This window comes from Lontra canadensis, unplaced genomic scaffold, assembly GCF_010015895.1.
Source record: "Lontra canadensis isolate GAN:19392208 unplaced genomic scaffold, GSC_riverotter_1.0 scaffold92, whole genome shotgun sequence".
NCBI classification, from domain to species: domain Eukaryota; kingdom Metazoa; phylum Chordata; class Mammalia; order Carnivora; family Mustelidae; genus Lontra; species Lontra canadensis.
The window spans coordinates 501827-527477 of NW_022631086.1; the positions used below are offsets into that span (position 1 = coordinate 501827).

General features: G+C 40.9%; 1 protein-coding gene across 1 annotated transcript in view; it reads left to right on the forward strand.

Moving 5' to 3' along the window:
- The window catches only part of PLEKHG1 (pleckstrin homology and RhoGEF domain containing G1), a 218483-nt gene that overhangs the window by 52393 nt on the left and 140439 nt on the right, over positions 1 to 25651 (forward strand). Inside the window, exon 2 of the mRNA XM_032836355.1 lies at positions 1578 to 1635. Coding sequence (XP_032692246.1) covers positions 1578 to 1635 — 58 coding nt within the window. The remainder of the gene's footprint in view (positions 1 to 1577; positions 1636 to 25651) is intronic.

The window sequence follows — 25651 nt, forward strand, 5'->3', positions numbered from 1 at the left end:
CCATTGAACCACCCAGGCGTCCCACATATACTCCATTCTTAATCTCTTCCATGTCTGTGATATATTCTTTAGTAATTCAGCTAGATATCTTCATGAAAAACACTTAAGAATATTCCAGTTGATTGAGGGATGAATCAAAATAAAAAGTAGCACTGGTAGAAACTGTTAAAGAAAGTGATAAAAGCAGGTAAACAAGGGGTAAGGTATGCAAATTATTCTAAGAATAGTCCAAATAGAATGAAAACTTCTAAAGTTTTGAAAAGTTATTTTTAAAAAACTCTACTATAATAATTAGTCCCATCTAAGTCTGAAGTTCTAGATCATGTTATAAAAAGTGGAGAAATAAGTGGGGGTAGATATGAAAGTGAGCCTATTTTATTTTGCATATGAGGGATAAAAAATGTAATTTTATTGTGACACTAGTAACTTGTTGGGTTTTTTGTTTTATTTTAAATTGGAGAGAATAAAGAAGTGAAATATGTATTTAGTTAAGCTTGAAATCAGTAATAAATATAATACAGGAAAGGCAGAAATAGAAATAAAAACAGGAATTTGTGATTTAGATATTTAAAAAACAGTCACTGGTTCATTACAGAGTGAAATACCTCATAGACAGATTTCAGGCAAAGCCAGCTGATAGGTTTCTAAACACATTTGGTTTTTCCTTTAAAACTCTACAGAAATGGAAATGTCTGTGGTTCCTTCTTTTTAAAAATAGTGGCCAGAAAAAAAACACCCCAAATTTTACCAGATGTAAATATCACCCCTGTGGACTTCCACCCCCATCCCAACTACTTTGCAGAGATAGAAAGGGGGACAAATTATGGGATACAGCCATGGAGAGAATCAGGGATAGAGTGGCCATGACCTTAGAAAGGTGTTCATCCAATGGATGACTTGGGCTTCAGGGATAGGAATAGTGTGGTTGAGACTGAATAGAACCACCCACTCTCCTCCTGCTTTCATCTCTTCTCCAGGAAGGAGAACTTCCCAGCTTCTGGGAGGTCATTGAACTTAGTTTTTGTTTTTGTTTTTGTTTTTGTTTTTGTTTTTGAGCGAGAGAGAGTGCAAGCACAGGGGGAGGGCCAAAGGGAGAGAGAGAGAGAGAGAGAATCCCAAGCAGGCTCCATGGTCAGTGAGGAGCCTAACTCAGGGCTCAATCCCATGACCCTGAGACCATAACCTGAGCTGAAATCAAGAGTTGGACACTCAACTGACTGAGTCACCCAGGGGCCCCATGGTCATTGGACTTAGTTTTTAGTGCCATTGGAAGTTCACATCTTTTTTTGAGCTTTGTGTGGATTTCAAGGGAAAGAGAAAATCAAGGATTGAACATCAGTAACTTTCCTAATACCACATCCTGTTTTTGTTTTTTATTTAAATTGTTATGATTATTGTTATAGGTCTATTACAGACCAGTAGTATAGACGTGGCATTTTCCTCAGAAAACGCTGGCCTTTTTGCAGCCAGTGTTCCTTCTGGCACTGAGAATTAGCCCTGACATGTCATCCATGTTCCACTGAAATAATTCTGGAAAAGTAATAAGAAGCAAGTTAATTTTTGTGTTTCTACTGCAGGTGAAGACAGACGTTAGGAGTCTTGAGTGCAGACACTGGAAAGGCTTCAACCGTAAAAGTGAGCTATTTTCTTTTTTTGTCACTTGATCATGAAATATGTTAAAAGATTAATATATTCTTAACAGGTTTGTTAGGTATTTTTGAATAAGTATCCCAAGCGCAAAATTTTTCTTTCTTTTAACTGTTTTGTGAGCCAGAATAACAAATATGGTAACCATAGGATGACATATAAAAGAAAATGCAAACTTTTAATATATATATACGTGAACAATAAAAATAAAGTCAGGAAGAGTAAGCCTCAGCGTGACCCAATTTGGAGTCCTTTCTTCCCATTGGCCCTCAGCTATTCATGAGTTGGATTTTTAGGTAATACTTTAAATATTTTTTATTGGCTAGAAAAGTACTGCTTGTCCTTTTAACTTCTAGTCTTTCTTCAAGATTTAAAGTCTCAATCTAATTTTGTCATGGTAGTATTTGAAATACCACAATGAATAATAAAAGGCAAAGGAAGGAAGGGACAAGCTTTTTTTTTTTTTTTTTAAATCAAGGCAATTATTTTACTTTGCTTCTTTCCTCAGTACTTGATCATCCTCTGAGCATGTGATAAGCTGTTGGTCAAGATGTGGAATGTTGAGCTAATGTTGCTCAATGATGTATCAAATGCTTACTAGAACCATAGGAAAGGTGAAGAAACTCAGTTGGCTAAGCATAAACATTATCATTTTTTACTCGTAAGTTTATACTTTAAAATTTATACCAGTCCTTTTTTTTAACCAAATAGTTAAAAAAAAAAAAAAATTAAAAGCATCAGTGTAGCCATGGGTTAGAGTTTTGTTGCCTTTAACTAGCAAAATAATAATGCTTTATTGGAATCATAAATATTTGATACACTGCATTACTCTTCTTGATGTACTCATAGTTATTACAAGGACAGATGGTATTTTAATGGAGTAAAGATGACTTTGCTGTGTCAGAGTTCAGAATTCATCAATATTTTGTTAACTGGTAAAAACAGTGGTTTTCTTGCTGCAGATCTTCTTAGCTGGCAATAAAGTCCCAGATCTTTCGCCTAACTTATGATAGAATGCTGAGTAGCTTAAATATCGAAAGCGTGATGGCACCTGGGTAGCTCAGTAGGTTAATTGTCCCTGACTCTTGACTTCAGCCCAGGTCATGTTCTTGGAGTTGTGAGTTCAAGCCCTGTGTTGGGCTCCACGCTGGGTGTGGAACTTACTTAAAAAAAAAAAAAATCAGGAGTCTGTGGTCCTGAGCTGACTTACTTGTTAGGCACAGTGCCCAGGATCCATGATATTTTTAAAGGCCCATGAAAATATTTTAATTTTGGACGCCTGGGTGGTTCAGTGGGTTAAAGCCTCTGCCTTCGGCGCAGGTCATGATCTCAGGGTCCGGGGATCGAGTTCTGCATCAGGCTCTCTGCTCAGCAGGGAACCTGCTTCCCCACTTCTCTCTCTCTGCCTGCCTCTCTGCCTACTTGTGGTCTCTCTCTGTCAAATAAATAAATAAACTCTTAAATTAAAAAAAGAAAATGTTTTAATTTTAATTTCTTTTAAAAGCAAGAGATAAGTGAATATGATAGTGAGTATATGATAATGGGGCTCAGCCTGGTTGATGTTTTTCTTTATAACAATGCAGTCATAAAATGCAATTTTGGGTCTTTTTTACTAAGGAAGGGCCCAAAGTGCCCACAAAAGTCTGAGTCACAGCCAGGCACCCTCTATGTACATGACATTCAGTCATTTGAATGCTTTTTTTTTCTTTGCAAGAGAAGTAATTATTAATTTTTAGGAATGATTGTCTTCTCTGTGAATGAGCCCATGGAGTTGTCTGGTTATCAGAGACACCATTCTAGCTACAAAAAAAGAAGTGACATCTTGTTAGGTCGAGTAGCTGTGATTTTTTGCACCATTTTTCTAGAGTAAAAGAAATAATTTTTCCCTCAAGAGTTCCGTTGATATCTGTTTGCTTTGTAATAGGATACAGAAAAATAGGGAAGGGAAAGCAAGACTTGACTCAGGCTTCTTTTGTCCATTTCGGACAAGTGTTTTTGCCAGGGGTGGGAGGGCTGGTGTGTGTTCATGAGAACAGTGGTTCTCCCTGCCTCCTTACTGCTGTGGGAGTCTAGAATTTTAGTTCTTCCCTAGTTGCTGATCTCTATTACTGAGTACAAAACATTTTCAAATACCATGACAGATCTGGTTTTGTTTGTGTCTGAAGCCATGATCTGGTTCTGAAGAAAATATTTGTTAGCCTTCAACAGTACTGACTATATAGATTGTGTCCAGACTATCTTCTGAAAGTCACTTGTTGATTTAAAGTAAGTGTGTTGCATGTCTCAAGAACTTTTTTCAAACTAGGTACGCACTCAAAGATAAGCTCCCTGACAGCTAGGACTTTGTCTGTTTGATCGTTGCTATATACTCTAGAAAAAGCCAGACATAAGAGAAGCTCAAATATTTGCTCAAAGAATGAAAGAGCTAATGTTCTCCTTTAGAAAAGCCATGTTGAACCTCAGAAGTATCCTGAAATTGCTTTGGTGTCTAATTGAGCTGCTAACCCTCCACTCCTCAGACTGGCAAGTGTCTGGGCACGCACACAAACATGTACATAGTACATTAATATAAAACTGTAATCTACCAGACCGTCACCCGCTAACCATAGGTAAGAGCTGTCCTCTTGAGATTAACAAGCCAGTATATGCCACTGGATGCCACTTAAACACATGAAGCTAGATGAGTAAGAGAATCCTAGAGAAAGGTGCTCCTCTCCCCAGCTGTTGAAAACATAAGTCTAGGGTTATAAACAGAAGGAATCAACCGACTCTAATTCATAGTACTTGGTTAGATGGTCCTAGTTTATTGAAAAATCAGAGGAGTATGGGTCTATTTCACAGGGTTTGTTGACCGCAGAGAAACTGGAATGTGTTATTTTTCTGTTGATGGGACATGAGTGTGTGTGTCAGAGAGAAATTCAGTGTCAAGACTACATTGTAAAGTTACCCCCCCAAATATATGCATACACACCCACACCCACATGTACGTAACATTTTTCTGAATAAACTTGCCTCTGCATTTTGTTCTCTGCTCCTTCCTGCCCAGGGTTTCACCCGCCCTCTGATGCAAGTGTGGGGGGCAGAGCTGCTGTGAGGCATGCCCAGGGTAAAGCCCAGGACAGTGGGGTGGTTTTTGGTGGAGATACCAAAGACCTGACATGGGAGATCTCCCCTGCCAGGCTCGCCATTACCTAGCATTGCTGTGAGGGTGCCTTTGGGACCCACTATGTGGTCGTGCTCTTCCCTGGTGGGTGAGCAGCTCTCCTGTCCAGCATCCCCATCAGAACATTCTTCGTGCCCTCCCAGGAGGCACGCACATCGACCCTAGGTCTGTAACTGTTTCTGTGGGACCTCAGAAGTGTCGAGTCTTGAAGCTGAAGGCTTTCTAGGCTTGAAATATCAGGCTTATTACCCCAGGACCTACAAACAGTACAAGACGGGCATGCTCAGGGAGCAATCGGCTCTGCCTAGCCCTTCCATGTCCTGCCCATGTCCTTGCGACTGTGTACCCAAGGCCCGGTAAGTGTCTTACTCAGGGCTGATAGATTTGTCGGAAGACAGCTGATAGAAGGGTCATCAGTGGCTGCAGCATAAATGATTCACGTTGTGAGTATAGAACTCGTTGTCCTGAGCTAGACGGTGTTAATGATACACGCATCCGACTCAACTCTTGGCACGTTGCTAGAGGTCAGGGACTTAATGCAGTATGGGATCTTTAAAAAGTCACTGAGATGCTCTCCTTCCGTTTCTTCCATTGCAAAATCCCCTGAATCAGTGTCAGGAAAATGATTTTTTAATGCATAATCGAAGATTAAATGTGTTATCGCTAAATATAGTGGTTACAAAAATATGGCACAAAATTACAGCACTCGGAAAGAGGTACCGATTGACTCTGACCACAGAGTGGGCATCTCTCCCCCATTAAAAAATATCTTCTATTGAAGAATTCTCAAGGTTGCTTGCATTAAAGTGTGAATGTGCTTCACACTACCAAACTGCACACTTAAAGATTGTCAAGGTGGGAAATTATACGTTAGGTGTATTTTACCACAATCAAAAATTTAAAACTATTTTTTAAAAAGTATCTCCAGGAGTTTGCATAGTTTAAGCTGGTATAGAGATTAGACACCGTTTTAGGGGTGAGGGGAGGGTGGAGGAGGAAGACTTTCTCATTGTAGATCTTTCATTAGAGATGGTGGAAGGTGTGAGAGGCTCCCCAACCATTCTCAGGAAAAAAAGGGTATTAGTTAAAAAAAAAAAAAAAAAGTACTTGTTTTCTCATGAAAGGATGACTTTTGGAATGAGGAACAAGTTCTTCTTCCTGGCATCGAGAATTAGGGGATTCTCGGGTCAGTATGACCTCGATTTTGTAGAATTATGGGAATAGGTTCCTATCAAAAATAAGGAGGGGGTGGGAGGGCTCTGTGGTCAAGTAAGTTTAGGATTAAAGCGACGTTTATGATTTCCTTTTTCTGCAGAGCCTTTACCAGGCTGCTCTGAATCAGCTGTCTTCAACCAGGATGGGATGCAGGCAGGCTTTCTCAAACTTACTGAGGCATGGAATGTCTCCCCACAGCCCCCACCTGGCCTTAGGACTTTTAAATCTATTAATTGTGTTGTTCTGTGGAACGTAATTTGGTAAATACAGATGTAAAGTCGAGTATGGGAACACAAACACAGAAATCCGTTATAGAAAGAAATACAGATGCAGGGCGCCTGGATGGCTCAGTCAGTTAAGCATCTGCCTTCAGCTCAGGTCATGATCCCAGGATCCGGAGATCGAGCCCTACATGGGGCTCCCGGCTCAGCAGGGAACCTGCTTCTCCCTCTCCTGCTCCCCCTGCTTGTGCTTTCTTGCTTTCTCTCTGTGTCTGACAAATAAATAAATAAAATCTTAAAAAAAAAAAAAGAAAAGAAAAGAAAAAGAAATATAGATGAACTGAAGTCATAACTGTGACCTGTCCCTGTGGGAGGAGCTAGGAGAGGGGACATTTCTGGACCGCAAGGCCTGCACCATAGCTCTGTACACGCCACCTGCCTATCCAGTAACTGAGCCAGACCTTGGGTGTGCTCAGTAGGGATCTCTCCTCACCTTCTGCTCTCCCCTCAGAGTGACCTGAATGTCCCAAGCATAAAATTTGTGGGGCATCTTGAAGCATTTAGCTAAGCACTGGCCCGTGGTTCAGCTAAGATGACATTCAGTCATCTGAAAGTCTAATGTGGAAGAAAGTTTCCTTAGATCTTTCAGTATCAAATGACCACCAATCTAATAAGATTTGATAGATCCTAAAGGACTCCTTATGTAACACATTATTGGAAGTAGCATACAGTGACTTTGCCGAAGTTGTTAGTGATACCTTGCTGAAAGGGACCTGTGTCCTGGTGATCATTTCATAAATGAGTGCCTACTTTGTATGAAGACACCACATATAAGACAGTGAGCATTGTGAGGGGTGGCAAGGCAAGAAGACAAGGCTTCTGCCCTTGGAGAAGTTATAAAGTGAGGCAGGGAAGGGAAGGCATGTCTAACAAATAATCTTTCTGTGAAACAACATGTGATAAATACTGGTATCAGAAATGTATTATACCCAAGAGGTTAGAAATGTGATCCAAAGAGATGTCCTTCCCTTATAAAGCATTCGCTTGTGTATGTTCTGTGCCTTTGGAAATGGTGCTTATTTGTTGTTGTTTGGGTATGAAGTTCTTAATTAAAATTGTTTTCATTGTTATTCAGATCATCAGGATTCTCCCTTTTTTGCTACTGGGCCCATCATTTTCCGAGAGAGCCGTTCTAGAGTTCTCACTGTGTTAGTGGGTTGTTGGTTTTTCCTTTGAACTCGATCAGTTTTTCCTTTATATATTTCAAAGCTCTGCTTTGATATATTAAGCCTCCTAAGTTATTTACTTGTTGTATAGGTAGGTGCAGGTCACTGTTGTATTTTAGAAAGCAGATAGACTGTCAGATCCCCAAGAAGTCTGGGGTCATGGAGGATTATGGGAGGTTTCATGTTCTTAACATCTGCAGCCGATGATGAACCTCAGCCAGGCCTGCCAGGGGCTTGCCTAGGGACCATCTAATAGGCACAAAAAAGCTGTCACATAAAATGTCAAAAGAACCAGATGCACTCAGTAGTGCCAGATCTGCTTTCAGCAGCTGGAGATAATGAATCCAGTGTCTGGAACAGACAACTCATTTTCGAATTTGAGAACCTTGCAGAAGCACTGGGCCAGGCTCGCCTAGCATAAGAAGTCAGTAAAAACAGAATTATCCACCATGACTGGCGGGAATCAAGGCCCGCATTCCTGGGGACTGCATGATGCCACTGACTCCCCTCCACCTCGGACTCCACCCCTTTCATCTGGTCTCATTCCAGACCCCAGCCATCTCTACTGCAGTCGCGTTTTCCAAGATACACGCCCTGCTAGAAATGTGGGTTTTATTGTCTTTCCCTACCATGTCTTTCCCCACCATCTACGCCATCTGGAAAGCTTGTTCTGGAGGAAGATTACATTCATGATAAAGACTTTTGAAAGTGAAGCTGGGTATTAAAGCAGTTATTGTGTTTTAAAATTGAAAGACACAGAGTTGAAATTGATCTGAAGTCCTGTGTTAAGTAGAGTATTTTCCTTTAATATTCTTTGTCTCAAAAAAAAAAAAAAGTGGGATCTGGTTTCTTAAAACATTATAGCTTCATATATGTTCCTTTGATTTCTAAAGCATGGGCATTCAAAGAAAAACAGTTGAGCAAATTCACAGGTCCTCAGAAATGGAGTAGTAGAACAACCAGGCTCTTGGGCAAATGACTGCCATGTCCTATTTCCTGCTTTCTTTGTTCTTCCTAAGCCCTCTGCCTTAGTTCTAACTCTTCTCTGGGTGTTTTCAATGGGGGATCTCCCAGTCACCTTCCTAAAGCTAACTCCTAACTCCTACTTGAGGAAATAAAGATATTTTTGTGTAGGCTTTTCATTTTAAATTCATATTCAAAGTTTCTTTCCCTCCTTCTCCCCACTCCCCACCACAAGCCCCCATATCTTTGGTCACCAAATCTCACAAAATTTACTTCACCATCTATTCATCCTTTCTTTCCCACTTCCACAGCCTTCATAAAGGAAAAAAAAAAGTGAACACTTGACCATTTACCACACGCGACACAGTGCAGTTGACCCTTGAACAACACGGGTTTGAACAACATGGGTTTGTTTGAACTACATGGGTCCACTTACACGCAGGTTTTTTTCAATAAGTACAGGACACCACTGTAAACATATTTGCCTTACGATTGTCTTAATAAGATTTTCTTTTCCCTAGCTCACCTTATTGTAAGAATAGGGTTTTTGTCTCTTTCAGTGCTTCATGCACCCTTTAATCCATGCCCCCATGACTCGACTACATTAAAAAGCCTGAAGAAGACTTTACTATACGAATACAGTATATAACATATGTACAAAATATGTGTTATTCGACAGTTTATGTTATCCATAAGGCTTCTGGGAACTAGTAGGCTATTGGTAGTTAAGTTTTGGGGGGAGTCAAAAGTGATAAGCTGATTTTAACAGCTTGGGGAGGGGGTCAGTGCCCTTGCCACCCACATTGTTCAAGGGTCAACTATGTATATTTTTTTCTTAATTCTTTTAGCCTTGTGCAAGTTATTATCATAAGTTGGACTTCACATGTTAGGAGATGGAAGCTCTCAGAAATTTAAGTCATTGCCCAAAGTCACAAATTTAGGAATTTTGGAAACAGGACAAATTGTAAATACCCTGATACAAGGCCAAGTCCAGTATCTTCTTGGTTGCTGTGAAATGTGAAATGCTACCCAACAGCCCAGCCATGCCATGTGCATCTGTGTTGCCACATCAGGGCAGAAGGACCAGATTATCTTTCTCTCTCATTTTTCTGAACTGGCGAGCCTCCTACTCCTTCTACCTACCAGCCTGACCCGCCCAACATGCTGGGTTAATTATGTCAGGTGTCGGGTCTAAAATTCACAATGACATGTTGCTTGCTCTGTAACATCTGACCTTTTTTTTTTTTTTCATCTTAAAAAGTCACCTGTTCTAGAAAAATGTATTTTGTGCCACCCAGAACTCTCTCTGCTCCTGGGAGTCGGTTTGCAAGAAACACAGAGGGCTCTGGATCAGCAGGACCTGGGGGTATGTCTCTGCTCACCTCTTCCCTCGGACCTTGAGCAAATGTTTTGCTATCCTTATCTGTAAAATCATGGCAATAAACTCACTTTAGTTTCATTTTGAGTCTAGAGAGTGCATGTTCAATGCCAACTATAGTGAGAGCCTGGCCCTTGGCAGGCTCTCAAATAGAGCTGGAAGGTAGTAGCAGTAATACTATTATCTGGACCTTATCTATCCTTTTAAAATTCCTTCTCCTTTTTAAATTACTCTGACCTGATTTTATCTTTCTGCTCCTCAAAGCTACTATATGTATCAATTAGACTCTGAACAATGCATTTAGCAATTTTAATTATGTGATGCTGCTTTGTGATCTTAAAAATCTGTCTTGAAATGCCTTCTTGGGCATTTAATTCCTGCTCTAATGGACTGAGGTCATTCAAAGGCAGAACTAGGTCTTACACGTGGTACATAGCCTGGTCCCGGACATGTAACTATTCACAAACTTTTTTGATTCAAAATTAAGAAATTTCACATATATTCATAAGAAATTACTAAGCTGGGTTAGTTTTAAATACAGAGATATTTAAAAGCAGGTCAATGCCTCTGTTTTACATGATGAACCCAAATTTATTTGTCCGTAGTTCTGAATGTGAAGATGATCTCAGGATAAAGTTTAAAACTCTAAGCCATTTTGCTATCTAATATTTCTGATAAAACTACCTTTTTAACCCTTAAAACCTGGATGTATGTGCGGTCATTTGTGTTTCTTGGAATAACTCCAAATTAGAAAATATTCTAGTTTTCCCCATAAATGTTATTTTCCAGGCTTAATCTTTTTTTTTTCCTTAGGCGCACCTCCACCTTTCTTCTTTCCCTCTTGAATCCAGATCACTTTTTCTCCCCTCCCCCAACCAGATTTTCCCTGGGGAAAGTCTAGTGGGAAGGACCATTCTGTTCTTTATGCCTAAGGAGGAGTCTTAGAGATGAAAATCTGGTGGCCCTTTCAAACTGAAGGGACAGCTTGGTTAATTATGGGCTTTTTAGCATCGCTGAATCACCTTAAATTCAGAGCAGGTTTTTATAACTCCATACTTTATCATTTTAACTGGAGGATTGGGGGCCCCTCTCTAGACAACCTAAGGACTGGTGAAAGAAAAATGATTTGAAACAAGACATAGACAAGATATGTGTTCCATCCTAACATCCCAGTGCCATTGCACAAAGATGATTTCCAAACAAGATATATATTACTAATTTGAGTGATCTTTTGCCTACATAGAAAAAGTTATTTGTTGAAATATTTATTTAAGGTTGGGGCACCTGGGTGTCTCAGTCGGTTGGGCGGCCAACTCTTGGCTTCAGCTCAGGTCATGATCTTGGGATCCTGGAATCGAGCCCCGCATCAGGCTCCGTGCTCAGTGTAGAGTCTGATTGAGATTCTCTTTCTCCCTCTCCCAACCCTTCCCTGCTCATGCTCTCGCATTCTCTCTCTCTCTCAAATAAATACAACCTTTAAAAATAGTTTTTTTTAAGGCAAAAAAAAAAGTCTCCTTGGTCTGCCAGGTCTAAAGTTGTAAAATTGAACAGTGCGAAATCCTTTGGAAAAGCCCTCCCTGGGGAAATGGTCATCTGCCTTCTTGGGTTGAGGAGTTGGGTAAAGAGTTGGAAACTACTCCCCCAGTGTGGAGGTGGGTCATCTCCTCAGAAGCCTGGCTTGGTGAATGATTCCTTTCTTCTGTGCCCTTGGTCTCAAAGGCTGCTTGTGAGGTGAAGCTGAGAAAGCCTCAGAGGGAACAGAGGCATGGACTGGCTCGCCCGTACCACTATCGGGATCTAGGAAGATCCCCCTCTTGGCAAAATGCCCTTTCCCAAAAGCTTTTCAAAATTTCTGAAGAACATTTGAACATTCAAGACTAGGATTCTATAGGGAAAGACTGGGAACTAATAAGGATTCAGACAGTAAACTATGTATATACACAGCATATGTTATATGCAAGCAATCTTCAATTTAAGCCAGGGTTGTTTTCCACAAGTTCATTTGAAAAATATTTGGGAGTATATTTTGTCCTCATTAGACATAAAACTATGCCTAGGAAGTCCTCAAGCAGACAGAGCCTTGTTAACCCCTGCTGTTCCTGAAATGCAGTTAGGGCCATTTGGAGGACCATTAGGAGGACCACTTCCTGTTACCTATATTCTTCCCCACTGTTCCCGCAGACAACTGAAAGTCCGGTATTTGTAGACACACCTCACCTCCAGGAGAACTTCTCACCTAGAGAATGTAGCGTCCACATTTTGCACTAGGTCACATATCTTGATATTAGAGTTTAGAGATAGGCATATGAGCTATAAAACCGTAGTGATACAGACATGAGTCATCGTGTATAAGAAAGAATTAGGAGAGCTTCAATAACACATCAGAGCAAGAACAGGAACACATTACAATTGTATAACACTTTAAAGTTTTATGCATCTGCATTTTATTCCAATTTTAATTTTGAGACTCTAAGACCTGGGCGTTCTCATTTATTCTGTAGCATGGGCTTAGGTGGAATGCATTGGAATGAGCAATAAGATAGGGTCTTGCATGCTGAGAGGAGAGTGAACAGATGGTGAGGAAGGTGCCTGTTTGAGCCTCATGGGGGGTACTGTACGTATCATGGAAGAAGAAAGGAAAACAATACCTATCAGAAGAATACATCCCTGGGGATTTGCTAGTCATGGGTGATGCAAGGTTGAAGGAAAGAAGAAGAGAGAAGATAAAGAAATCTTTGCCTTTCCCTCCTCCTTTCAGCTTCTTGTCTTCCCAGTGTGGGTTACCCCCGGCCTCCTAGGCATGTTCTTTCATAAAGACACAGATAACCTACAGTTGGATCCCACAATGAGGATTATTGTGTGTTAAAAAGCTTTTATGTGGCTTTTTGTATGGCTGGGACCCATATATACCATTAGAACCTGGAACGCATTTTCTTGTAGAAATAAACAACCATTTACCAGGAGTCTTTTGGAACGTGCTCCCTTTTAAATTGGTTCTGCCTGTACGTGTATGGTTGAGTGAGCCTGAGGACAGAGTAGCAAAGCACTGGATTCTCATGGGAGATGGAGGGCTTCTCTCATCTAGAACTCAGTGAGCTGGTCTACCACTTGGTTCACCTCGAGACCAGTCTCAACTATGTATTTCTTAGGCATAAAATACAATTTCAAAAGTTTTCCATGTGATTTTTTATGAACATGAGCTTTCTTATCTGAGAAACTTTAAACCCTTAAACGAGATGATTATGATGCTCATGGGGTCACTTACGAGTACAAAAAACAGATGGCAAGAAGGTTTGTTGACATGACCAGCTGACCTGCTGTGAGATATTGAACACATTAATTTATTTTTCTTCCTCTGTGATCGTTCTTCTGACCACCTTGAAAGACAGCCAAGAAAACTTTTTTCTTCTAATTATTTCCAACCACTTCTCGGCAGCTCATTCAGACTTACAATTAAACAAATCTTCTCTGCTGTGGGAACACCAATTTAAACATCAAATGTTTGCATTTACATTGCAGAGAGAGGATTAATTCTCTCTCCTGCCACCAGATTTTAGCCTGAAAGGCAAGTTATTTACTGTTGCTCACTCTTGTGTATGAGCAATTGTTGAGTAAATGGATTAAATACTATGGTATCTTGATTCAGGAAAATGTGTTTCCCAAGTGAGCCACTTAGAGAAAATGATGAGCACTATGTATTCTAGATTTATAGCAAACTGAAGACTTGCCTTCTCAAGAATTTTGATTTTAGTAGATCAGTGTATGTTCAGGGAGAAAATATGAGAGATATGTAAGGCATTTTCTTCCCTAACATTCAAAGCACATTCACATTTATTACATCTTCTGTCCCCCACTATCTCCAAGGTTTCATATTTTCCCTGGTTTACTAGTTTCATTGTTCTTTTCCCCATTTGTTTTTCACTTTATGAGATAAAACATTTTCAAATATGATGAAGACTCCAATTCAAATTTGCAAAAACAAAAAGAAATTACTAAACTATTCTTGTGGGAGGATGTCCTTTAAGGTTAATTGACTCAGTGACTTAGAAACTTTCTTGGCTTGCCGTCTTTCTTGGCTTCTTTCTCTGGCAGGTTCCCCTAAATGATCACAAAATGGCTGCTCTACACAAATGGATTAGCAGATTCTCTGGTCCGTCTGCACCAGGAGAAAGAGAGGGGTCTCTCTCTAGCCATGGAATACAAGTCCCTTCTTCTAATCCGATGAGGCCTTTTACATCTCAGAGAGGACTAACTTTACTACAAATGCCATGACCTGATTGACTTAGATTAATTGGATCCACCAGTACAGCTGGGTATGGGATATGCTGCCCTTATACCATGTGACTGTGAATAGAAGAGTTGAAGAGGTAGACACCGCAACAAAACAAGGGGTTGTTGGGAAAGGAGAAGTATAGAGTAGATGTTGGGTAAGCAACCTACAGTGCCCATGAAAGTGTGGCTGTTGTACTTAATTGTTGCACTCTTATTTTCTAAATAAAACTTCGCTCTGAGTATAATCTCTCAACCCCTGGCTCTTATCCCTTTGCAGAAGATCCATTCTTCTATTGCTCAAGTTATTTTGGGGGACTTTGGGGAAAGGGGAGAATGTCTCCTATTACAAACAACGTTAGAAGATGTCCTCATCTTCTGGTCTTGAGTTGCTGAGGTCTCCATGACTAGAAGGAGCCCACAGTCCAGCCAACCACACTGTCCAGAACTGCTCACACACAGAACCCACCTTGGGCCAACTGGTGCTTTGTTTTTTTGGAACATATGCCAGAGTCATACTATATTCTCTGCAGAATTAGAGATGTTTCCTGTGTCTCATGGGGTTTTACATGAAAATTATTCTGTTAGAAAATACTATCTGCTCTCCATTCCTCTCTCTTTAGGACTCAGAAGTAGACCATAGGGCCTGTCGGGCCTGAGGACAGGAGACCAATAACTGAGCTGCTGAGAGTGGTTTCTAGGCTTCTGGCTTGGACAGCTGGGTGGAACTAGGTTGCAAACAGGAGGGCAGGCTCCCTATGCTATTCAGTGCCAAGGTTAAATCGGCCAGTGGAGGCAATTTCATTACCTATTTATCTCTTAGAATGTTATGTCCATGGGAAAATGTGTTCCAGACTCCAGACTCTAAGTCTGGGCTCAGAATGATTTAGAATGCAGTCTGTTTGTAGGTTGCAAGTTACTTAAATAAACTGTGGTCCTTTGTGCCACTGTCCCTGGGGGACAAAATTCCTCATTCTCCTCCTTTTCCAACAACATTAAGTCATTGGAAGAGAAAGTGGTAGGGGGACCTTTTTTTCTGCCTGTGTCAAGGCTTTAATGATTTGATGTAATAATTAATGTCAAGGCTAGGCACGGGGCCTTCTTCCTGCTGGATCGGGTTTTTCAATTCCTTAAAGGCAGCAGCACAGACCACTAGGGAAAGGCGGCTGTTTCTCTCAGCTAGGAAACATATGGTAAAACCCCTAGCTGCTTCTGGCTTGTGTTTCTTCATTCCTTAAGGTTTGTGGAGCCAGGAGAGTCAGTGAAGGTAGCATGGGGAGCCCCACTCTGGAGCTCAGGTCCAGTTATGACCAAAGAAATTCATCATCTCTAAACTCGGCCTCACTGGGCCTGCCTGCTGTTAATGCGGCCTTGCTTCCACCTCTGGAGTGGAAATGGTTATCTGACAGATGATCTGATGGAAACCCTTCTTTCCACAGCGGAAATGCTCTTGTTTGAGCAAGAAATCCTCGTTTAAAGAAACAACAACAAAACATCGAACAGAGATGCATGATTTTTTTTTTCCTGAGTCTACCTTCACCCTGGCAGTACTCTGAGTAAGAGGCAAGTTATATAAATATAATGCAGGCAGAATGTGTTAGAAAGGTCAGATGTTCCACTCTCTGCATTTGGGTGGAGTTGTGTTTGTCTGAAGTAAGCCATTATTTCAGATTGGAATGTGGCCCAGAGAAGAGAGTTTAGGAACAGGGTAGACTTGGCCTTCCTCTCAGCAAGCTGAGGTCACCACTATCTACCACTGGCTCCCCCATCAAGGGCTTCTACGGTCTGGCTCTGTCCAGCCATATCTCCGGTTACTTTCCTGTCCCGGATCCCTGTGCCAACTTGAGTCTGTTTGTCATCTTGCTCCATTCATGAAACCTCCTTCTTCTCTGCCTCCAGATAACCCATGAGTCTAGTGTGTCCCTAGCACTCTGTGCTCACTTCAGCTGTGCTGGGTATTAATTTTAGACACCAGAAGACCTAGTCCTAAGTATCTCATGTTACTTAAGAGAAAACTGAGGCCCAGAGAGAGTTGGCAATGCCACCAAACGCGGACAGAAAGTATGCGTCAAGAGAATGAAGTGGAATCAAGATACCCGGTCTTCTAGCTTAACGCAGTTGCCATCAGACCAAATGCGGATTCTTTATTTTCTTCACAAAGGGTGTGTGTGGGTGTGTGTGTGTGTGTGTGTGTGTGTGCGTGTGCGTGCACGCGTGTTGTATATTTATTTAGACGTATTCACACATATACATATATACACACACATTTAAAGTGATGAGCAACAAGAAAGGTGAATTTTTTAAAAATTAGTGTTTTAGATTAGTCTGGACTGGCAATGCCAACCCTTTCAATCTCACAATATAAAAACTGAGCCTATTTAAACATATATTAAGGCTGGGTTTGTATCACCTTTGGTCACCTAACTACCAAGATTTCAAATTTCTCATATCCCTAATTTTTTGATCACTAGCCTTTTAAAATATTATATTGCTGCCGTATAACTTCTTAAAAGAACTTCCACACAGGACCTCACAGACACTCAGTCTCTGACTGAGGAAGCCTGCTTGCTTCTACTGGCCATTCAATTGAGTTTTGTGCTTTCAGCAAATTTACAAGAGACGGCATTATGTTGTCTTAATACAACACTAAAATGGGGTTTGTGCAGAATGGGTTTCTGTTTGCTACACAGAATCTAACATTATAAAGTATCTTGGGAAAGAGTAATTTGACATGCAGAACCAAGTGACAACCTCCAATAATAAAATTTTCCCTGTTCACAGCAATCTAGTTTTTCCTATTTGCAACAGATGTGTCTAAGCAATACACTTCACTAATTCAAGCAGAAATACTTTCCTGCATTATAATTACTGACTATCACATGGTTTTTCTTCTACAGCCTCTATTCTGCTTAGGAACTTTTGGAGAATGTGAATTCAGAAGTACAGAAATTAATGGAGAAGTGAAAAGCAGCATCGACCCTCCCTTAGAACCAATGGTGTTTCGAATCCAGCAATAACAGGAAAAAAATACTATCTTATTGTTGTCGAGTGCTGCTTGTGAAAAGGTTTCTCAGTCAGTGAGCAGGTATAAAAGGTTTCAAGACCTCTTGTCTATTGATGAGATGTGTGTCTAAAGAGACAAAGAGCAGAGGTATTTGGAAAATTGACTTATATACAAAAGTGGCTAAAATGCCTGTATACAAATAGGTCTTTCTAGGAATATCAAAGATTGATTCTATAAGTCTACCTGCTGTTTGTTTGGTTTTCTTTTAAGCTGATTTCTCTTGGGTGTGAGGGCTTGTCTGTGAACTAGAAGCTTCTTGTGCCCACGCGTTACTGTGTCCTGGTGCCAACACATGGCCTGAATGATGACCGTGTTGCCATATCTACCAGCCAAGAAAAGACATAGAGCATGGGCTGGCCTATCATAACTTTCCTAAAAACATAACAAAAAAAATTACCAGAGAAACACAAAACAATCACAATACCTTCTAACCCAAATGCAAAATGATTAGGTTCTTTACGACTCCCTCAGATATTTTCAGCCTCTCCATAGCCTAGTTCGAAAGAAAGAATTACGGTTTTCTTTGAAAGCCAGCAGTTCCTTTTGTAAATTTCTGGATTTGGGGTGATATTTTGAGTTCCATAATAAAATTTAATGGTCCATTTGAGAAATTGTACCCTTATTGAGTGCAGTTTCTATTATTGGGTTGTTTGAGGCAATTCTTGAGTACTAAACTCTTCTTTGATCTGTTAGGACTCACTGGTTTCCATGGAGTCTTGTTGGCTTATGACCAAGGGAGAGCTCTGTGTTCCTGTCAGCTGGGGTCCAGTGTTCCTAATCGGCCCTGACCTGAAATACTCACACAAAAGACTTGAAGATCAGAATGTCTTATATGGGATCATGAAAATAAGTTGATTATTTGGGGGTGGAGGGAGGAATACAATAAAGCCTTAAAAACTTGTGTTTCATTCATTTAGTAAAATTTTGATTTGTTTCTGGAAAAAAAAGTCTTCTGATGATAGAAAATACATGGTTTTTCTAGTCCTCCTACTTTGTACAGAGTAATACAAAACAGAATGTTTTATTTGACCTTAAATGTAAATAAGATGAGAGCTAAATTATTGTGCCCTATATATTTCATACATCTGGCAGTAATCTTTTTATTTCATGCCAGTAACGACTCAAAGCAATTGCTAATCCTAATTTATTTTTAAACGTTTTAACTTCAGCTTTCTTCTCGGGGCTTCTTTGTTTCTCCCCCACCTAGTTCTGGAGGACAGCTAAAATAAGATCACTGTAAATACCGACATTCGTTTTTTTAACTCAAACATTTGCACAGCTACACTGGGGATTCAGGAGAGACAAAAGGAGATCCGTGGCTTAGATGTAGCCCTCAAATAGAGGGAGCAAAAGCCTTCAAGGCTCCTGATTGTACAGAGTTTGGGATGTGTCTTTATTGCACAGAATCCATAGGACCAAAGCAAAAGAAAAGGTGATTTTTGCCTGCGTGGACAGGGATTGAAGAGGCTTCTGAGATGGCCTTTGAGCTTCTACAGAGGTTCTCTGACCTAGTTTGATACCTGACTCCCTTGCAGTTAACTTCTGCTTAAACCCACAAGGCTATAATATAAAGGGAGAATTAACTCTTTAGTAAACATATCAGATCATGAGATGTTCTTTGGGGTAAACTTTTCCCTCACTTACTTTCATTGCCATATTCCTCGTCAAAGTTGCTTGAACTCTAGATTTAGGTCCTTTGGCAGAAACCTGTGAAGCAATTGACCCTGTAAAGAACGACCCTGTACAGAACTGTAAAGACTGATTCTTAGCTCAATCAAGTTCTTACCAAAGGTGTTCTTCATGTTGGCATTGCCTTTACCCAGATTTTGACCTTAAAATGTATTTCTAATTTCCTTTTGAAACCATGCCTGGGATTACTGAGGGATTTTTATATCGAAGGAAAGCAGTGGCTTTATTAATTTTTATCCCTGCTCCTGCAATGAAATAGACATTTATTTTTCTTCATAAGCCCCATGGATCTTGATGGAAATTTCCAAAAAAATAATCAAGAAAAATATTTTATATAATATTTTCATTTGTGCTTATGTTTTCAAAGTAAATAAACAATGAGGAATTAATGTTCAAAAATCGGTAATGTTTAGGGATGTTCTTCTAATAAAAAATTGACTTAAGTAGATTTTCTTTTCATAGCCTCTCACTGACTTTAATTTCAGTCATAATTAAATATGACCCATTTAATCATATTTTTAAAGACCCATATAAGATAAATGTTGGGTTTGGGCGCCTGGGTGGCTCAGTGGGTTAAGCCGCTGCCTTCGGCTCAGGTCATGATCTCAGGGTCCTGGGATCGAGTCCCGCATCGGGCTCTCTGCTCGTCAGGGAGCCTGCTTTCCTCTCTTTCTCTCTCTCTCTCTCTCTCTCTCTGCCTGCCTCTCCGTCTACTTGTGATCTCTCTGTCAAATAAATAAATAAAATCTTTAAAAAAAAAAAAAAAAGGTAAATGTTGGGTTTGCAACAAAGAATAAACCTAGGAGGAAAGCATAGCGCTGGAAGAATAATTCAAAATGAAAACATTGAGTAACAGAACAGAGCCACCAGCTAGGGCCACAAAGACCTGCTCTACCCAGGGAGTTGATCACAAAACCCTCTGGGAACAGAGCTCCCTGGAGTTGTGCCAACCTATCAGCCTAGAGCAAAGGGTTATAAAAAAATATTTTTGTATTCGTGGGTTCATTTGATAAACCTTGGGGTTCCCTAATTATCCTGGGAATGGGGGCACCCTGGATCACATAAGCATTCATAGCTCAAGGACCTATTAGTTGTTGACTCCAAATAATAGTCCATTTAGCTTAGGAAAAGGACATAATGTTCTAACTCTCAGGTTGCTTCCCTTTCATCCATCTGACAGAGTGCTCTGTGAAAGAGGAAAAGGCAGAGCCAGTCAGGGTGAGAAGGAAACAAATCCCAAAACTGTTGAGGCGTTGGTCAGGTCAGGAGTCCTCTCACTCCTCACTTGCTTCAGCTTTCCTGAGGCCGACACTTATGCAAAGGCTCATGTGTCAAACCGTGTAGTAGGTGTTGCAGCTTAAGAGGCACTCACAGGCTGCTTAGAGCCTAGAGGAGCTAAAAGATCACTTTAAAGAGCAGTAGAGTGTATAATTACAAATCATGGTGCGTGCTGCATGAAGAGAACAGGGTACTCCCAAGCATATAAACTTGCATTGGCAGAGAGAGATTGGGGAAGGCCTGTGTACAGCTGGACAATGAATGAAAGAATGAATGAATGAATGAATGAAGGCGGAGACACTCGTGAGCAATGAGCAAGCGGGGACAGTGAGGTGCGATGGGAGGGATGGATGGGGGCGCTATCACATGTGGCCTTGAAGGCCACGTTAAGCAGTTTGGCTTTTATTCCAAATGCAAAGAGAATATATTTCCAGGTTTTAAGCTGGGGGAGTGATGCAATCTGTTGAAGTTTTTGAAGACTGACTTGAGCTTTTGGGTGGAGATTGAGCTCTTGGGTAGAGATTAATGGCAGATACGAGTGAAAAAAAAATGGTAAGCAGTTAGGCACCTTTTGCAGGAGGCTAGTCAGGAGCTAATGATGCCTTGGGCTGGGGCTGCGGGGGTTCCCTCATGCTAAAGAAATTACCCTCTAGGCCACACAGAAGATGTGCAGATGCTATCAAGGAACCGCTGTCTGGATAATGGAAAAGGAGAGTGATATCAGAATTCTTCATCCCAATATTTCTCTTACCTAACTCACCAGGGAAGGGGTGCAGGGGCTCCCGGGGTCTGGGTTCTCTCTATACTGTGGAGAAAACGAGAGCCTGATGCCATGGGTGGCCATGTGAATAAATTAATGTTACCAGGTGCTTTGGGGTACTATGCAAATTCTAGAAATTGCCACTGCCTCCTCTGCTTTCCCCTCTGTTCCTTTAAGTTCCTGGGAGAAGCCAGAGGGCATTTATATTGTTTGATCTTAGAGATGTGCACGGCAACATTAAGGATCTTCAGTTGTCTTAGAAGTTGAACCCTTTTAAAAAGATCTAATTAGTTGTTCATTTTAACTAGAAGGCTATGTTAAACGGATGTTCTGCTTTACCAAGAGCAGCTTTTAAGCAAAGTAAGAGAACACAAAAAATTTTAAGTCATCATCGCTTTGACACGTGTGATATAATTAATATGAACTAATATATAAATGTACATATTAAAATATATTACATATATAAGATATAATCACTAATATATTTGTGCTTATTATATATTTACATATTATATGCATACATTAAATCATTTCTAAGATACGAGGCTTATTTGGGGAATGTTTCCCATTGTTATTTTAAGTAATATCAAAGCTTTGGTGCTTAGTACCTTCCGTTCTTTGCTAGTGTGCTATGATTTTTCTTCTGAATGTTAGAACAGAAAATCATACCAAAGGCTTTTGGTTTAGAAGGAAGGAATTGTTAAAGATGAGTAGGTATAACCTCTGAGTTTGGGGTTTTTTGTTTCTTTCTTTTCCAGAAGTAAATGACATGTAAGCACTTCTTTATCCTGGGCATTTCCTTATCATGCTGTTCCCCTTCCCAGAAGAGAAATACAGGCATAGTCCGATGATCCAAATTGAGTAAAATTTTAGTTGATAACTAATGAAAAGGGAAAAATATGATCTGATTTTTTTTGTCTTTGTAGATTTTCATTTGGTAGCTGTTAATTTCATTTCCACACCAGTAATTTTATAATGAAAGGAAGATAAGAACTCTTCATTTTCCAAGTCTGGGTGGGAAGAAAAAGCACCACTTAAAGATAAAAGTTGGATAAGATTTAATAACGGAACTAGCCCTCCGAGGCTCTCCTTTCTCTTTCAGTCTTTCTGCAGGTAGTTTGAGTGTCTGCCTCTGAGTAGCATGAAATAAATAATTCAGCATTTTCTGCTACACATCAACCCTCTGCTTATTTTCCCCCCTCAAATTACATATCCTGGCAAGATTTCTCCCTTGCTAAAGCATTTAATTATTGTGTTTGGCAGTCATGGTTGGTTGCATTATATAAACAAATGCCTACTTCAAACATTGAAACTGATTTTTTTCATAGTCTGCCAGAAAGCGAGACCATTTGATGTGCAGTTCGAATGCTCTATTTCTGATTATATAATTTAGGTCTGGGAATAGAATTTTGGCATTTGTCTGCAGCCCTTATGCCTTAGAAAATTAACCTTTAGCATCCTCTTTAAAAGGGCAGATCATCATGCGTTCAAGTTCCAAAAACACTTTTAAGGTGAGCTCCATTCTATGAAAAGATCCTTTTATCTTTACGCATATGCACATCTGTCTGGGGCTGCATTGTTTTTAAAATGTTCTGTGTAATCCGTGACCTGGGCGGAGCTGAGCTAAGTCAGTCCCCGCTTCTCGTCAGCATTTAGGTGGAGAGCCTGGGAGACAAAGCACAGACTCTTCTGCCTCGTGGTAACCGGCTGCCGCTATCAGGCGCTTAAATATATTCAAGAACACTCCTGGGGCCTTTAGACCCTCAGGGCATGACAGACACCTGTAGTCCAGCAAAATGTAGGTAAGCCAAAGCCCTTAATGGACTATTTCTTCTAAACTCCATTTCTAGGAGAAAATCTAACCCTCCCCCTCTACAGCGCACACAGAAGTACTTAGTCGTGAGGAATTTGTTTCAGGAAATAAGATAATCCTCCAGAAACGTGTTAGCCTGTTATCGTAGATTTCCGTTCAACCCATTTCACTCATCTTCCTCTCCCCGGAGACCGTGGTGTTGGTCCTTGTGCAGAGCTGACCCCGAGGCAGAGCAAGAGACCGAATCATCAGAGGAAGGTTAAATGCTCGTTTGGCCCCCAGACTGACTTACAGTAGCGGGAACTTGTGTGACCCACTTTAGAGAAAAAGAAATTTCACAGGGGTTGAAAGAGGATTTTATCGTTAACCCTGAAGGGCCCAAAAAATTCAGTTAGGTAGAACTTCTCATCTCCTGAGGAATTTGGATAATTGCTGTTTTACTCTAATAATCGTGACAGAACAATGACCTGAGAGGTCGGGCTCTCTTCCCCCCTTCCTTTCCCAGAGGCAGCTTGCTGGGGCCTGGGAGTGGGGGTCGGGGGTTGATAAGCTCGAGAATGATACCCAAGGTGAGGAGCAGAGAGCAGAGAGCCAGCCAAAGTCGAGCTGTTGTTACACACTTTTGTAGACCTACATTTATGACACCTGGGTTTCACTTTGATTTCCGATCGCATAATCCCAGGTTATACCTTGCATATTTTCTAGAAGAAGTGAGCACAAAGTGGAGCTATTTCCTCTTTGCGAAGTGGAGCGCTAAACTCAAAAAGCTTTCATAACAACTGACGATGTGGCCTTGCTGATTACTGTTCAGCAATCACGAGCGCCATTTTGGGAGCTGACTGGGTACGGCCAGGTGGTAGGGGGTAAGTGCTTCATGAGCACTCTGTCATTTCATTTCATCTCTACCACCCTGTGACAGCAGCTCCTGCCTGGTCTTCCTGTGCTCATTCCTGTCCCCGTCAGTGCACTCTCCACGACGAGATGTGGGGACTTGCCTAAGGTCCCACTGCTGCCAGGCGGCAGAGGCTGGACTCGAACTCAGATCTGTTGGAGACCAAATAGGTCTTTTTCCAGGTTCTTCTCTAATGCTTTCCAGGTCAGGTAAGGGGTTAGGGGAAGGGAGGTCCTACCCCTACAACCTTGTCTGTCAGGTTTTCAGATTTCCAAGATATTTGGGGATCTTGAGTCTTTCACCCCGCTTCCTAAGATAGTTTTATGTTGGCCTCTTGTCTTTAATGGTAAAACTTACTTTTCTTAGTGGAAGAATAAGCATGAGGATTATTTAAATCTAAGATAAGATTAAATAACAAGGGTGCCTGCGTGGCTCAGTGGGTTAAGCCTCTGCCTTCGGCACAGGTCGTGATCTCAGGGTCCTGGGATCGAGCCCCACATCGGGCTCTCTGCTTGGCAAGGAGCCTGCTTCCCCCCTTCTCTCTGCCTGCCTCTCTGCCTACTTGTGATCTCTGTCAAATAAATAAATAATATCTTTTAAAGAAAAGGATTAAATAACAAATGGATCTACATAAATATTTCTTACACATATCATGATAAAATATTTATAAACTATAGATGAATCAAGTAAAAAACTAGTAAAGATAAAGTTACAAACCACAAAATATAATATAAAAGAAAAAATATTCAAGATTCAGACCCCATGCCAAAAAATATATAACTCAACCAACTCCCAATAATTAAGGAATCGTAGACTAGGTTCGCAGTTCCAGCTACAAAGGAGGGAATTTGGTTGAAGGGAACAAAACGGAAAAGGGAAAGGTACACAAATGTATTTATATAAAATTTTAAACCCTTCTAAAGTGGAGACAGAATAAAAGCAACAAAATGGGGAGTTACACATGGCAAAAATTAAAGACTTGATAACACACACTATCAAACTGTAGCTGGGTGAGTGGTCCAAGGATACAAACAGACATTTCACCCAAAAGAAAACAAATAGGAAACCATATCTGAAGATTTATCCAACTTCAATCAACTTTTAAACAAATACATTTTACACCAACCAAGTGAAGGGATGTCAGAGGCCCGTGCTAGAAAGGCTTTAGGGAAAACAGGTATCCTCGTGCATCGTTGTTGACATTGTAAATCGATTCAGTCTTTCTGAAGAAAACCTGGCACATATAAAAGAATTATTAAAGCCTTACCTCTCTAAGCCTGCAGTACTCTTTCTGGGAATTTATCTTAAGGGTATCATGCGATAAGCACTTCTTGAGCAACTGCAGTTTTAGAAAGTATGAGAAATGGGATGAAGGAGATAGATTTTGATCTGTGGGAGGAACTAATGCAATTCAAAGGCTCTACAAAAGCACATATTCAAAAATGCTTTCAAAGGATTAGCTGTAATGGAGGAGAAAATACTAGAGTAGCCCAGATGTCTAAAAACGGAGAACTCACCGTTTACCTGAACCCCCCCCACCCCCAATCCAAACTCCTCTGCTCTTGTGCACAGACCCCTGTGAGCCAATGGTGGTGGCAATCCCAGAGTGTCTACACCACAGGCCTCGGCCCTCACCCTGACCTCTCCCTCTCCTTCCCCCCCGACCCCAGTCTAATCAGCCCCAATCCATAGGTGTCCATACTCTGGGCCACCATCCTCTCTTTCCCCACTGGCCTCTGCCTTTATTTCCTCATCTGTTCTCCAACTTCATCAAGAATCTTCTCTGCAAAACACAGATCTGATCACAGTATTCCTCAACCAAAAACCTTTCAAAACCTTCCTGTTGCTTTAGAATGAAGTCAGACTCTGTTAAGATATATAAGGCCCTGGGATGCCTGGGTGGCTCAGTTGGTTAAGCGGCTGCCTTCGCTTAGGTCATGATCCCAGCGTCCTGGGATCGAGTCCCACATCAGGCTTCTTGCTCGTCAGGGAGCCTGCTTTTCCCTCTGCCTCTGCTGCCACTCTGCCTGCCTGTGCTCGCTCTCTCTCTCTCTCTCTGACAAATAAATAAAT